The sequence below is a fragment of the Pseudorca crassidens genome, chromosome 13, assembly GCF_039906515.1.
Source record: "Pseudorca crassidens isolate mPseCra1 chromosome 13, mPseCra1.hap1, whole genome shotgun sequence".
Classification (NCBI taxonomy): domain Eukaryota; kingdom Metazoa; phylum Chordata; class Mammalia; order Artiodactyla; family Delphinidae; genus Pseudorca; species Pseudorca crassidens.
In genome coordinates, this window is record NC_090308.1 from 2,284,055 (window position 1) to 2,296,914 (window position 12,860).

General features: G+C 52.2%; 1 protein-coding gene across 1 annotated transcript; it reads left to right on the plus strand.

Moving 5' to 3' along the window:
• Positions 1-1,392: 1,392 nt before the first annotated feature.
• On the plus strand, positions 1,393-4,054 carry GPR31 (G protein-coupled receptor 31). Its single transcript, XM_067702910.1, has one exon. The coding sequence runs from the start codon at positions 1,574-1,576 to the stop codon at positions 2,525-2,527; it is 954 nt and encodes a 317-aa protein (XP_067559011.1). The 5' UTR covers positions 1,393-1,573; the 3' UTR covers positions 2,528-4,054.
• Positions 4,055-12,860: the final 8,806 nt, after the last annotated feature.

Consider the following 12,860-nt stretch of genomic DNA (forward strand, 5'->3'; position numbering starts at 1 on the left):
GTCAAGTGACCCAAAATGTCATGTAAATCAATAGTCGTGGTGGGCTTCCTGAGACATGGACTTCTCATGCACACAGGAGTGAGGCTGCTGCCAGCAGGGAAGCGGTGGGCAGCGTGGTCAAGACCCTGGGCTCTGGTGCAAGCTGGGCTGGGGGGACCTTGCTCCTGCCGCTGACTGCCCTGTGACCTGGAGCAAGCGACCTAACCTCTCTGAGCTGCCACGCCTTCATCCATAAAATAGGGCTTTCCCAACGCAGCCAAAAATAAATAAATGCATTTGTTTAAAAAAAAATAGAGCTTAAAATTGTACCTGCTGCACCTCGTGTTGCTCGGTTCGTTGCAATAACACAGGAGAGCACATGACACGTGGAAAACATGCAGCGAAATAGTAATTCTTGCTGTTGAGACCCCTTAAAGCTTCCAAGTTAGGTCTCAGAAACAAAGGCATCGAAGCACCGTGGAACTGCAGCTGGGTGCGAAATTGTATTACTGCATTGGGGAAAAAAAGTTTTGTTAAAAGTCTAAGCATCGGGCTTCCCTGGTGGCGCAGCGGTTGAGAGTCCGCCTGCCAATGCAGGGGACGCGGGTTCATGCCCCGGGCCAGGAAGATCCCACATGCCTCGGAGTGGCTGGGCCCGTGAGCAGCGGCCGCTGAGCCTGCGCGTCTGGAACCTGTGCTCCACAACGGGAGAGGCCACAGCAGTGAGAGGCCCGCGTACCCCCCCCAAAAAAAAAAAAGTCTAAGCATCGTTTTGTTAAAAGTCTAAGCATCAGACAGAGGTTAGTAATTACTGCAGCAAATGTATCTGGCAGCCGAGATGCCCCAGATACAGGGCACAGTGCTGTACCTGTAAGAGAACCTCAGCTACAAGGACCCCACAGGCAGCTATTGTCATATTCACCCCACATTGCTGCTAAGTGGAGAGACCAGGTAGAACCAGAGTCCGTTTGATTCCAAAGCCCGAACCAGGCTGAGCAGGGACTTCCCTGGGAGTCCAACGGTTAGGACTCCGAGCTTCCACTGCAGGGCGCACGGGCTCCATCCCTGGTCAGGGAAGCCTCCTCAGCAGAAAATCAAATCTAACAAAACGAAAGGACAGGTGAAAATGGGCAACTACAAAATGGCCAGGCCCCCCCCACCCCATACCCTCTTCGAGGGGAATGCGGGACCAGATCTACCGGAAAACAATGCAGACTTGAGAACCTTCTATTTGTTTCCATCATTATTTTAACTTTATAGACAGCAAGTCTTCCCAAACTTCTCAAGCCCCTTCAGTGACAGCTGTGGATGGAGAGCCGTGCTCACGCGGACACTCTCAGGACACTAGGGCTTCAGTTTAATGCCAGATGTGGGAAGTGAAACACAATTTCCCTGCTTTCAGGGCAAAACAAAACTGCAAGAGGTTTTTTCCCTCTGCCCCAATCCTCTTTCCACAGACAAATTTTAGTTTGCCTTTGACTTTATTCGATGCTGGTCAGTGTGCTTTCTGTCCGCCTGCGGGAAAGAGAACGAACTCGGGCCTGCGTCCCTGTGCTCCGCTGCGTCAGGCTCGGCCGCGCGGGGACTTGGCCACATGCTGCCACCCAACTGCTCGGTGGCGCACAGCTACGCGGCGGAGGTGAGCACGGCCTTGCTGCTGCTGCTGGAGTGTAGCCTGGGCACGCTGGGCAACGCCGTGGCGCTCTGGACCTTCTTCTTCCGTCTGAAGGTGTGGAAGCCCTACGCCGTCTACTTGTTCAACCTGGTCCTAGCAGACCTCCTGCTGGCTGCCTGCCTGCCCTTTCACGCCGCCTTCTACCTGCGGCAGAAGACCTGGGGCTTGGGACGTGCGTCTTGCCAAGGGATGCTCTTCCTGCGGTCCCTGTGCCGTGGGGGGGGTGTCGCCTTCCTCACCGCCGTGGCCCTGGACCGCTACCTCCGGGTGGTCCACTCGCGGCTCAAAGTCAACCTTCTGTCCGTGCGGGCGGCCTGGGGGATCTCGGTCCTGGTCTGGCTCGTGACGGCAGCCCTCACTCACCAAAGCGTGTTCCTCTCTGAGGCCGAGTGCCCCAGTTCTGAGCCCAGGATGGAGTCCTCCTTCAGTCTCGTCTGGCAGGAAGCCCTCTCCTTCCTCCAGTTTATCCTCGCCTTCGGCCTCATCCTGTTCTGCAGCGCTGGCGTCATCAGGACTCTCCAGAAGCGGCTCCGGGACCCACACAAGCAGCCCAAGCTGCAGAGGGCCCAGGCGCTGGTGGCCATGGTCGGGGTGCTGTTCACGCTGTGCTTTCTGCCCAGCTTCCTGGCCCGCATCCTACTGGCCATCTTCCGAGGGGCGCTCAGCTGCGGGGTCCTGAGCTCCATGGTCCACGCCGCCGACGTGACCGGCAGCCTCACCTACCTGCAGGGCGTGCTGAACCCCGTGGTGTACTGCTTCTCGAACCCCGCCTTCAGACGCTCCTACCGCAAGCTCTTCTACACCCTCACCCTCAGGGCCCGAAAGCAGGAAGCAGAGGCTCCCGGCTGTGAGCTCAGAGATTCTTACTCCTGAGGATGGCCAGCTCCCCACCTCACGTCCACGACAGCTACCCGGGGGGCGCTGAGCAGTCATGATGGTTAGTTAAGATTCTGCACTACAAGCTTGAACGCAACTTCAGCACGTGTCACTGCTGTTTACCAGGATTTCCTTCAGCTATTTTGTGTTGCAGAGCAGTTCAGCAAAATGAGCGAGCAGAGCCTTTACACAATTCCCATGCAGGTTCAATCACTAAATGACTACGACACAGTCATAGCTGGAAAAAGATGCTGTGGTGGACCGGTGACGTGGAAGGTGGTGGAAGGCGGCGTGGCAGACGCGGTCCTGACTCTGGTGTCGGCAAGTCACTTTATCCTTCTATGCTTGAATGCAAAAAATGCAAAAACTCTATGCTCTTTTTCTACCTACTGCACAGACTTGTGGAAACTGACATGGGGAAGTGGGGCTTTGGGTCTAAAAACAGGTTCCGCAGGGTGTAAGTCCTGAGCTCGGTTCTTCTTAGCTCACAACTGATGGTGAACTTGAGCTTCACCTGCACAGATTGTACACATCACCTCCAAGACAACACAGTCGGTGCCCTCGTTTATTAGAAGGAATACTTTCCTACTAAACGTCTCAAAATTGCTTCTAGTACTTTTTTTTAAGTTTGAATGTCTGAATACTTTTGGAACTCAATCTGCTTCCCCTGCTCTAAAAAAAATCACTGTACTTTAAGCCTCCTGGGAGAAACACACAGTATGAGATACCAATTTGCATGTGAAATGGTGATTTCCACCCAATGGCAACTCCTGAGGACAGCAGCTAGGGACCAGCCCGGGTTCAAGGCCACTGCAGGGAGGGTGGGCGCAGCCCCTGGACACCAACAAGGGCTGCATCTTTTCCTCTCACTCTTCTTAAATTATGTCCCGAATTTGTAGCTCATGCTGGTGACAAAGGATTTAGAAAGTCCGCTTCCTGTCTGCCTTCTCTCTCACTCTCTGTTCAAGGCGGTTGTGCTCTCCCCCAAAGGGACTCACCGGGGTCTGCGTGTAATACAGGGTCCCATGCAGCCCACACCAGGCAGCCTCACCTGGAGCTGCACCTGTACTGCCCCCAGGGAGAGACCTCTGCTTTTCCCAGGAGGTAGTCCTACGATAGCTGTAATAGTTAAGGTTAAAACTGCTGGCATTAGGCAATAGAAAAGGGCAAATCCTCACCCTCTCCCGGAGCTGTTTGCCTCCCGGGTAGGTTCCTTTTACCAGAACCAGACTTGAAATGCGGTGTGACCCCCCACTATTGTGCTTCTGAAGGATGTAGACCCTGTTGACACCAGTATAATGTGCCCAGTGTCCCCAGGGGAGTGAGGGTCCCATCAGCAGCATTGTGCTATTTTCTCGGGTTTTATTTCCTCCTTAGTGAACAGAATTTCAAAGGGCTTAGAAGGGAAATGTGACCAGATGAGATGCAAAGAGGTCGAATAAAATTCTCTGATGGGAACATTCTAGGCTGTGTTTCTTCCCTTTCAAAGAAAAGAAATGTCTCCATTTTTCTTCCTTTGATCTTACTGCATATACAATTTTTAATGATCCTTTTAAAAAAAATCCAACATTTAATATAAATATTTTCCATATTATGATAAATTCCCCGTAAGCATTACTGATGACCTAATCATCTTCCCAGAAGCTGTCTCTTAACCATTTTCCTGCTGATGACATTTAGATTCTTTACTCCCTACACAAGTAAATTCCACACCCTGAAAGCATGTACCCATTTACAGACATCAGGCGCCCTTAGGTGGGGCAAAGCCAGCTCAGGTGGTTGTCTAGACAGGCCTGCTGGCGAACACTGGACACGAATGCTTCCCACGCACGGTCGGTCCTGCCTGGCTCCCTCCACGATGCTACGGCCAGCGGCTCTGCCTGGTGAAACGGGGAGGTCTCCTCACAGCATTACTGCCTCTCGGGCTCTTACTGACCTTCTTCTGGACTCGCTGTGGGGTCCAGGAGCTCCTGAAACCCCCCATGTCTCGGCTAACCCCGGGGTGGCCTGACTCGGTTGATCTGGGAGACATGGGTAGGTTCAAAGGCCCCTCATTAATCCCATTACTGTGCAGCCAGGGCTGAGAGTCCCTGGGTTACTGGCCACGGTCAGGGCCTTTGGGTCAGTATCCTGCTTGGTCACTTCCCTGCTTTGTGACCCGGGACAATTCACCGAACCACTCTGAGCTTTCCTCTTCCATAAAATGGGGATAATAACAACAGACCGTACGGGATTATTGTGGAGACCAAATAATACATAAAACTCTGTTGGGCACAGAGCCTGTACACGACCATATTCAGTGGGTGTTACTTTGCTGTTTCTAAGCGATAGGTTTATTCCCTGATCTTTGTTTATGTCTCCAACAGTCTGTGGGCCCTTTGCAGACACAGTTTTTCGCCAGTGCACCCTCAACACAGAACCTCGTGGACTGGGTGTCAAGCAGTTCTGCTAGGTCAAAGCTTTATTACTATTCTTTCTTCCTAGTAATTCTTTTCTGCATATTTTCCAAGGATTCTGTGGAAAGGACGATGCTTTGTAGTGGAAGCTTCAGGACCCTCTGAACACCCATCTCTGAGGATGTTTTGGTCACCCTGTCCTGTCACTCCCGTCAAAGACACCAGCTCTGCACTCAGACAGTTGTCTTCTTTAAAGACGTAGAGTGACAAGGTTCTCGACTTCTCCAAATTATTTTCTCTGAGAAAAGGAAAAGACTCAAAATGAAAGTGTGATTAAAGAGTACACAATGGGCCTCAGAACCACAGCTATGTGCTCCCAGTAGCAGATTTTGGTTTCTTTTCCCGTGTGACTCGCTTCTTGTAAGACAGCAGGTACCCAGCCCTGGCTGCCAGGCTTGCAAATCTCAGAACTGTCTTAATCCCGACATATTCAGGAGCCCAGATCTTCGTGTGAGTGGTGCATTTCTCTCCCTATTCAGGTAATGCCGTCCCTGTTTCAAAATCCTGGTCATCTACGTCTTTTTCTTTCCAAAATCCAGCAGAGGCCACTGAGCCCTCCCTGCACACACCCTGCAGGTGCCGGTGTGCTGTCTGGGACACTCCAGTCTCTGTCCTGGGAATCCCTACCCGCCACTCAGGTCCAGCCTACGGGACCTACCTCTGACATGCCCCAGCCAGACCCCAGCATAGCGCCTGACTCAACCCAGCCCAAAGGCCTCCCGTGGGCCTCACGTCTGCTCTCCCCACCCAGTCAGCTCCTTGCACGGGGCCCGGCACACAGTAGACGCTTAAATCTGTGGAATAAACACATAAACAAATCGACCAGATTTAAAGTTAAAAAGTTCACTTTATCCACTATTTAATAGGTTTTTTTTTTAAAAAAATTCACTTTGAAACACTAGATCCAGAGGCAAACTTAAAATTGTATCGTAAAGAATCTTCTAGGGAAACACAATACAAAGGAAAATATAATTTGCACATTTAATGGAGAAAAGTTTTTCCTCTATATTTTCGTAATAACTTCTGCCAAGAATTCAGGCAACGATTTTGATTTATCTAAGGGTCAGGATGGTGAACGGATACCGTGTTTGGCCGTGGCCTTGGCAGGAACTGGGAAATGCATCACGTGCCTCTCAGAGGCTTCCCGAGCACACCGCCCGTGCTCACGGGGACACCCCCTGCACAAACAACAGTCACCCCCAAAATGTCTCTTTTATAAAACTGGGGTAAAATGTACGATCTTACCCGTTTTTAAGCGTACAGTTCAGCGGCACTAAGTACCTTCACACCATTGTGCAACACCGACACCGTCCATCTCCAGAACGTTTTTATCGGCCCAAACTGACACTCTGTCCCCATTAAACACTAGCGCCCCTGCCCCTCCCCCAGCTCCTCCCTCACCCCCTCCTTCCTGTCCCTATGGATTTGACTCCTCCAGAAACTTCACATACGTAGAAGCAGACAGTACTTGGCTTTTTTCTTAATGATATTTCACTGCACATGACGTCCTCGGATTTCGTCTATGCTGCAGCCTGTGTCAGTCTTTCCTTCCTTTTGAAGGCTGAATAATCATCCACTGCACAAGTGCACTGCGTTCCATTTATCCATGGGTGTCAGTGGACACGTGGGTTTCTTCCTCTTCTTGGCTCTCGTGGCTAACGCTGCTATGAACATGGGTGTGCAAATATCTCTTCAAGACCCTGGTTTCAGTTCTCTTGCGTCTATACGCAGAAGAGGAATACTGGGTCATATGATAATTCTAGCTTTAGTTGTTTGAAGACCCTCCACACTGCCTCCACAGCGGCTGCACCAGTTTCCACTCCCACCAGCAGTGCAAGGGCTCCAATTTCTCCACACCCTCGCCAACCCTTGTTGTTTTCTGGTTTTGTTTTTTCTTTGTTTGTTTGTTTTTTAGAGTAGCCATCCTAATGGACGTGAAGTAGAGAAATGCTTCTTTGAAAATCGGGAAATGCTTGATAACGTCAGAGACTAAGAAGAAGACATCCCTGTGCCCGGATCCCGGAGCACCAGACCCAGGCCCACCATGAGTTCGTTTGTGGCCGCACTGTTCTCTAACCCACCGAGATCTCACACAGTGTCTGTCTCTAAGGCTCTTTTTCACTGAAACCATAGGCCTGAGGACAAGTGCACCGGGGATGGTCAGAGAAGCCGTCCCCTGGATACAGAGTCGCGCCACTCCTCTCCCAAATCCCAGCCACAGACGCCGGGCGTGCCCTCGGCTCTGAAGTCAGGACCAGACCGGCTGCCGGCCAGCTGGGAGTCCTTCGGCCTCGGCTGGAGCTCAGCCCTGCTGCTCTTTGGCCAAGGGACCTCAGGCACATCACCTTGTGGAGGTTACGTCTTCATCTGAAAAGTGAGGGCGACGACCCTTTCCTGGAAGGATGGCTGGGAGGACGGCTGACCACCCAGGGCCATTTCCTGACCCATGCACGCTCGATGTCACGGGGTCTTCAGTGAAAGGCCCCTGCAGGACAGCAGTCTGTGGGCTGTGATCAGAAGAAAGGAGAACCGGGACGTGCGAGGCGCCGTCCCACTTCACACCTTTCCCCTCCCCCTACCCGGCACCCACAGCCCAGTCTCTGCCCGCCTCTCTCTGCCGCACACGCCAGCCCGGCCCCGTGGCCTCTCCCTCTCACGCGGGGTTACAGACGCTCCTCCGTGGTCCGGGCTCTTTTATCTTCTCTTCCTCTGTAACCCGACAGGCTTTCCACTAATCGGGCAGGTGGTCTGAGGGTGTAGATGGTCTACACTCGCACACACAGGGCGTGCTGAGCCGAGTTTCGCCAGCCAGTACTGGACCCACTTCTATGCAGCCGTGTGCTGGTACCAGGCTGTCTGGGAAGAGACGACAGCCCTGACTTGCAGCAGTCGAGAGGTGTCAACCCTCCCACGTGGCTGACTTGAGGCTGTGACCGACTCACAGCGGCTTCCCGAGGGCTCCCCGAGGAGTGTGCGGCTGTGGCCCCCTCCCTCCCCCTGTCCTGGCCATCAGTCCCCGGGAATGATGTGCATCTCACTCCCGCACCTCAGGTCACCCGACAAGAAGACAAGGACAAAATGAAATGCGCTAAGAAGAGAAGAATCTCCCGCAGACCTCGGGGCGGGGGGAGAAGTTCCCACTAAGGGTTGGCAAGGGGGATGCGTGGGAGGGTGTGAGGCACCCGTGATCCCATGCCAGCATTTAACCCCGTCAGCCCTGCTCGTTGTCAACCAAAAGTATCACGTGCCCCTTGTGGAGACTTCTGGAAACATCCTGCAAAGAGAGCTTGTCTTAAAGGCCACCAAAAGGCCAGTCAAACCCAGGCACCCAGAAGAAACCTAGTGGGATGCTTGGAAGTGTGAGCTGTAGTAAGCAGAGGATAACGGAAGGCAAGACCTCGGATTTCCGAAGAACTAACAGGAAGCAATGTGCTTCGGCAGATGGTACGTGAAGAGCTCGGGTATTCTCAGGCTGGAATTCCAGCTTCTCCACTTACGGCTTCCAACTGCCCCCCTAGAGCCGCATGGCCACGCTGTTTGCACGTCTGCAGCGAGGAGGTGATGCAAGTGTGTGCCCAGTGAGATTGGGGGGTCCTCTGAGATGCTCAGCGTGATAAAACCTCCTGGTCCCACACGTCTGGACACACTGAGCTCGGGGTCCTGGTTGGGTCAGGCTCAGTCCTCCTTTCCCTAAAGAGTGAATAAAACAGCATCACATCTACAGACAGAGGGAACTAAGATGATTTTTGGAGAATATCTTAAATGAAAACTTACAAATGCACGTGATAGTCACCAAAACTGCTACAAGATCTCCCTTTCACGTATTTTACTGGAAAAGTATATAATAACATGGAACTTTTTTCTTAAGTGTTCTAATCAAGAACAGCATCAGATGGGATGAAGTGAGAGAGTGGCATGGACATATATCCACTACCAAACGTAAGGTAGATAACTAGTGGGAAGCAGCTGCGTGGCACAGGGAGATCAGCTCGGTGCTTTGTGACCACCTGGAGGGGTGGGATAGGGAAGTGGGGAGGGAGGGAGATGCAAGAGGGAAGAGATATGGGAACTTATGTATATGGATAACTGATTCACTTTGTTATAAAGCAGAAACTAACACACCACTGTAAAGCAATTATACTCCAATAAAGATGTTAAAAAAAAAAAGAATAACAGAGGGCGCCGACCTCCTTAGGGCCCCGCCTTCCTTTCTACACCTCGGGGTGCTCTAGTGTCCGTCCTGGTGAGCCCTGGGGGCCGCACTTCCAGACAGCGCCCGCTCCCCGGACGCGGAGGTGTCACCAGAAGTCATGCGGGAACAGGCACCTGAGTGTGCCAAAGGGCTGGGTGGAGCTGAGACCCCCCGACCCCCCAGACCCCCCCTCCTCCCAGGGCCACTCCTGGCCCCAGGCTGGGCTGTCAGGGAACACAATGGAATCTTCTACCCGAGGTCCAGCCCCTGACAAGCAGCACAGGATGCTTTCCACATTTTCATTCAAATGGGACGGTTTGCGCAATGGGCCACTTTGCACGGACCAGACAACTGTCTTCGTTCTGTGACATTTTACGTGACATCCTCAGCAGTTTCTTGATCCTGTAAAGGGAGATCACGGCAGGAGATTGTGTTCCAGAGGATTCCTGTTGATCCTAGACGCCCAGGCAGCCCTGGCAGACGGAGATTCAGAGAGGGGAGGACACAGATCTGTGTGCAGTGGACGGGGGGAGAGAGAGGGAGGAAGGAACGGGGTTTCGGGCCCAGACCTCAGGGGCCCTGCACAGCCGCTGCCCCGGTCACCCGGCTGTGCACTGCGCCATCACTGCAGCAATCTGACGGTCCTGGGAGGTGGCTCTCCAGCCTGCTGCTGCGTCTGGATGGTTAAATCATTCTCCATCTCAGAATTCTTTAACAGCTGCCCAAGGGCTGCGTTCAGCCCACAGAAGGCTTTTGATTGACTCACAAGTTATTTTTACTGACTTTATATTATACGTAGTTAAAAAAAAACCCAAGACTCTACCTTTTTAAAAGTTCAGATTTTCAGCTCTTCTTGAAAAGTGGCGGATCCGCCAGCCCTGGGCGCACACTCCCCCGGCATCGGTGGGGCTGGAGCCCCACTCCTCGGGTGGGTTTCACCTACCAGTCCCTGCGTCTCGGCCGGTGTGTGTCCTTCCTGGTCCCAGCGAGCGTTTACGCCATCGTAGACCCTGAGCTACACCTCACGGAGTTTCAAACGCGGTTTTCAGTTTCCCCTCCTGGGTAAGTGTGATGTTTAATTGTCTGCGTCCGCTTGGCCAGACAGTGGTGCCCAGCGACTCATCAGACACAAGCCCAGCTGTTGCGAGAAGGTGCCTGTGGACGAGGTCAGTGTCGTGAGCAAAGGAGACCCCCCCACATAACATGGTGGGCCTCGTCCAATCAGGAGAAGGCCTTAGAGACAGAGCCCCGAGGTTTCCCAGAGAAGGAGGAATTCTGCCCCCAGACCGAACACAGAAACCTGCCGGAGCTTGCAGCCCTGTGAGCTGCAGGCTTGTCACCCTCACAGACATCGGAGTCGATTCCTCTAAAACATCCCTGTATCTGCGCACACACCTGCTCGGTCCCTCGGGAAGGAGGGCTCTCCTCCGCCTTCCCATTTAGCAGACGCAGCGATTTCAGTGGTGGCTGCCCGTGCAGATCTTCAAAAGATTTGCTTTTATCACTTTATTTCTGTTTCCATCACCCCCAGTCTCTCTCACTCACATCTCTTCATGCTCTTAATTGCAGGCTTCACCTGGGCCTCTGTCCCCTTCTCATCCAGAGCGTCCTCCTGTCCTACGACGCCCTCATTTCTCCCCCGACACGCTTCAGACCCCTCTGCCTCTGGCTTTTCTCTACAATCTTCTTGTGCCTGTGCTGGAGACAGTCCAGAGTCCCCAGAGCTCGTGCATTTGGTTTCTGTTCAACATGAACCTGAACGGTTCTCGGTTAGATTCAGCCTATATCGGATCCGGCTGTATGTTTGTGCAGCCCTGTTCAACATGAATGTTCAGCGCAGAAGGTAGGTTTGTTTCTGACCTCTGGACAAAAGCTCGAACTGCTCTGTTACCTATACATTCGTATGACACCTTTTTTCATTTAGCAAGAAAAAAGCGGCCAGGTCTCACCAAAATCCTAACCCCATCCAGCACCTGCATGAAATGCAATCACCAGTTCTGAACTGCAGGTTTTTGTCAATTAAAACTCAACAAAGGTATATTTCATAATAGCAATTATTCCCAAATTAAAACTACAGGCAAAAGAAACCTTCTTTAATCCTGAACAGGAAACTGGGGTGTGAACACACTGGCCGTTCTAGAGAAAATAAATGTGTTTCAGGGAAATAATTCCTCCAGGCAGCCACGAGCTCGGCTCGGGGAGACTCAGACGCATTGTTTTTGTTTCTAAACGTGAATTTCTACGTCGAGTGGGAGACGTTCCCGAAGTCTTTAATGACTCACTTTTCTCATTTTTACTAGAACTCTGATGCAATCATACTTCTATGATTCTGAGACTCCAGTCCAGCTGCATAATAACAAGCCTGTTATTCTTAGTAACAAGCCTGGGACTCTCCTGTGATTATATCATTTTACCCACAACACATTAAAAGCATTACAGCTTTAATCTACGGCTAAAACATTTAGTTTGATTCCCAACAGCAGCATCCTAAAATGTTAAGAGCTGGCTGCCTAGAAAAATGCATTAGCTGTTACTTTTGCCAATACAAAGGTAAACACCGTTAAGATAAAGGAAGAAAACAATAAAAACACAGTAGCAAAATTACCTGGAAAGTTACCATAGTTACCTAGAGACCATGGTAACTTAGCAGTCGCAATACTTGAAAATTAAATTCCCAACCTGACATTTAAGGGGTGTGGATGTGTGTGTGTGATGGGAGGAGACTGAGAAAAGTGAACAGATTCACCAGCAGAGAGGCAGACAAAGGGACTCTGCGTCCTCAGTGGGCAAGTGATGGAAGGGGCGTCCAGTGAATTCTGACCAGAGGACTCACAGGCTCTTTGCCCTTTCACACTGGACAGCAGCTTGAGTGTCTGCAGATGGGAAAGGGCTTCCTGGGCGCTGGTGACAGGCAGATGCTCCCCTCCTGGTCCTGCCCAGCTGCCTGGTCGCCATGGTGGCCGTCACCAGCCTGGAGAGACCTCTGGGCCGAAGTTCCTGGCGAGTGTCCGGCCGGTGTCTCTTCCTCAGGTGTGAGACATCGACAGATTCCTTCAGCCCCGAGGGTGGGCGCACAGGGTATGAAAGTCAGCAGGTGAGGGTGCAGGCAGCCCAGCTGTGACTTAACAGGAGGGTCGTCATAATTCCCACACAGAGGGCTCTGCGTCTGCTCCTCTGGGTCTGCTGTCCCACCTCCACACTCAGCTTGGGTCTCACGGGGCCTGCGACTTGCACCCTCTTGCCCAGACAAATCGGAACAGCAATGCTGGCATTTCAAGCGGGACCAAAGTATTTATGGAGAGCAAAGCTAGGAACCAAGTGCCGACGACAGGCCAGGCTTTCTAGGCACAGGGTACGGACTTGAAAAATGGCCCCCTGACCACAGGGCCGCCCCTGGGGACCTCCTGCCGTTTGAATAGAAGAATGTGTGCTTTTCACACAGCACGGTGGAATCAGAGCTGCAGCCCTGCCCCAGAGGTCAGGGAGAGTCGGGCAGAAAAGGTACTTGAGTATGAAAGTGTTAAGGTCTGTGTCTTCCTCTGTGTGTTAACTAGACAAACACGCTTTGGGTGTGGAACCACGTGCTAGACACTGGCCGTCACTGGTGAGACAGATACGATCCTGCCCTAACGCCGGCTCGTCTAGAGTTGGGCACAGACCCTAAGAAGTGAAATACATAGGA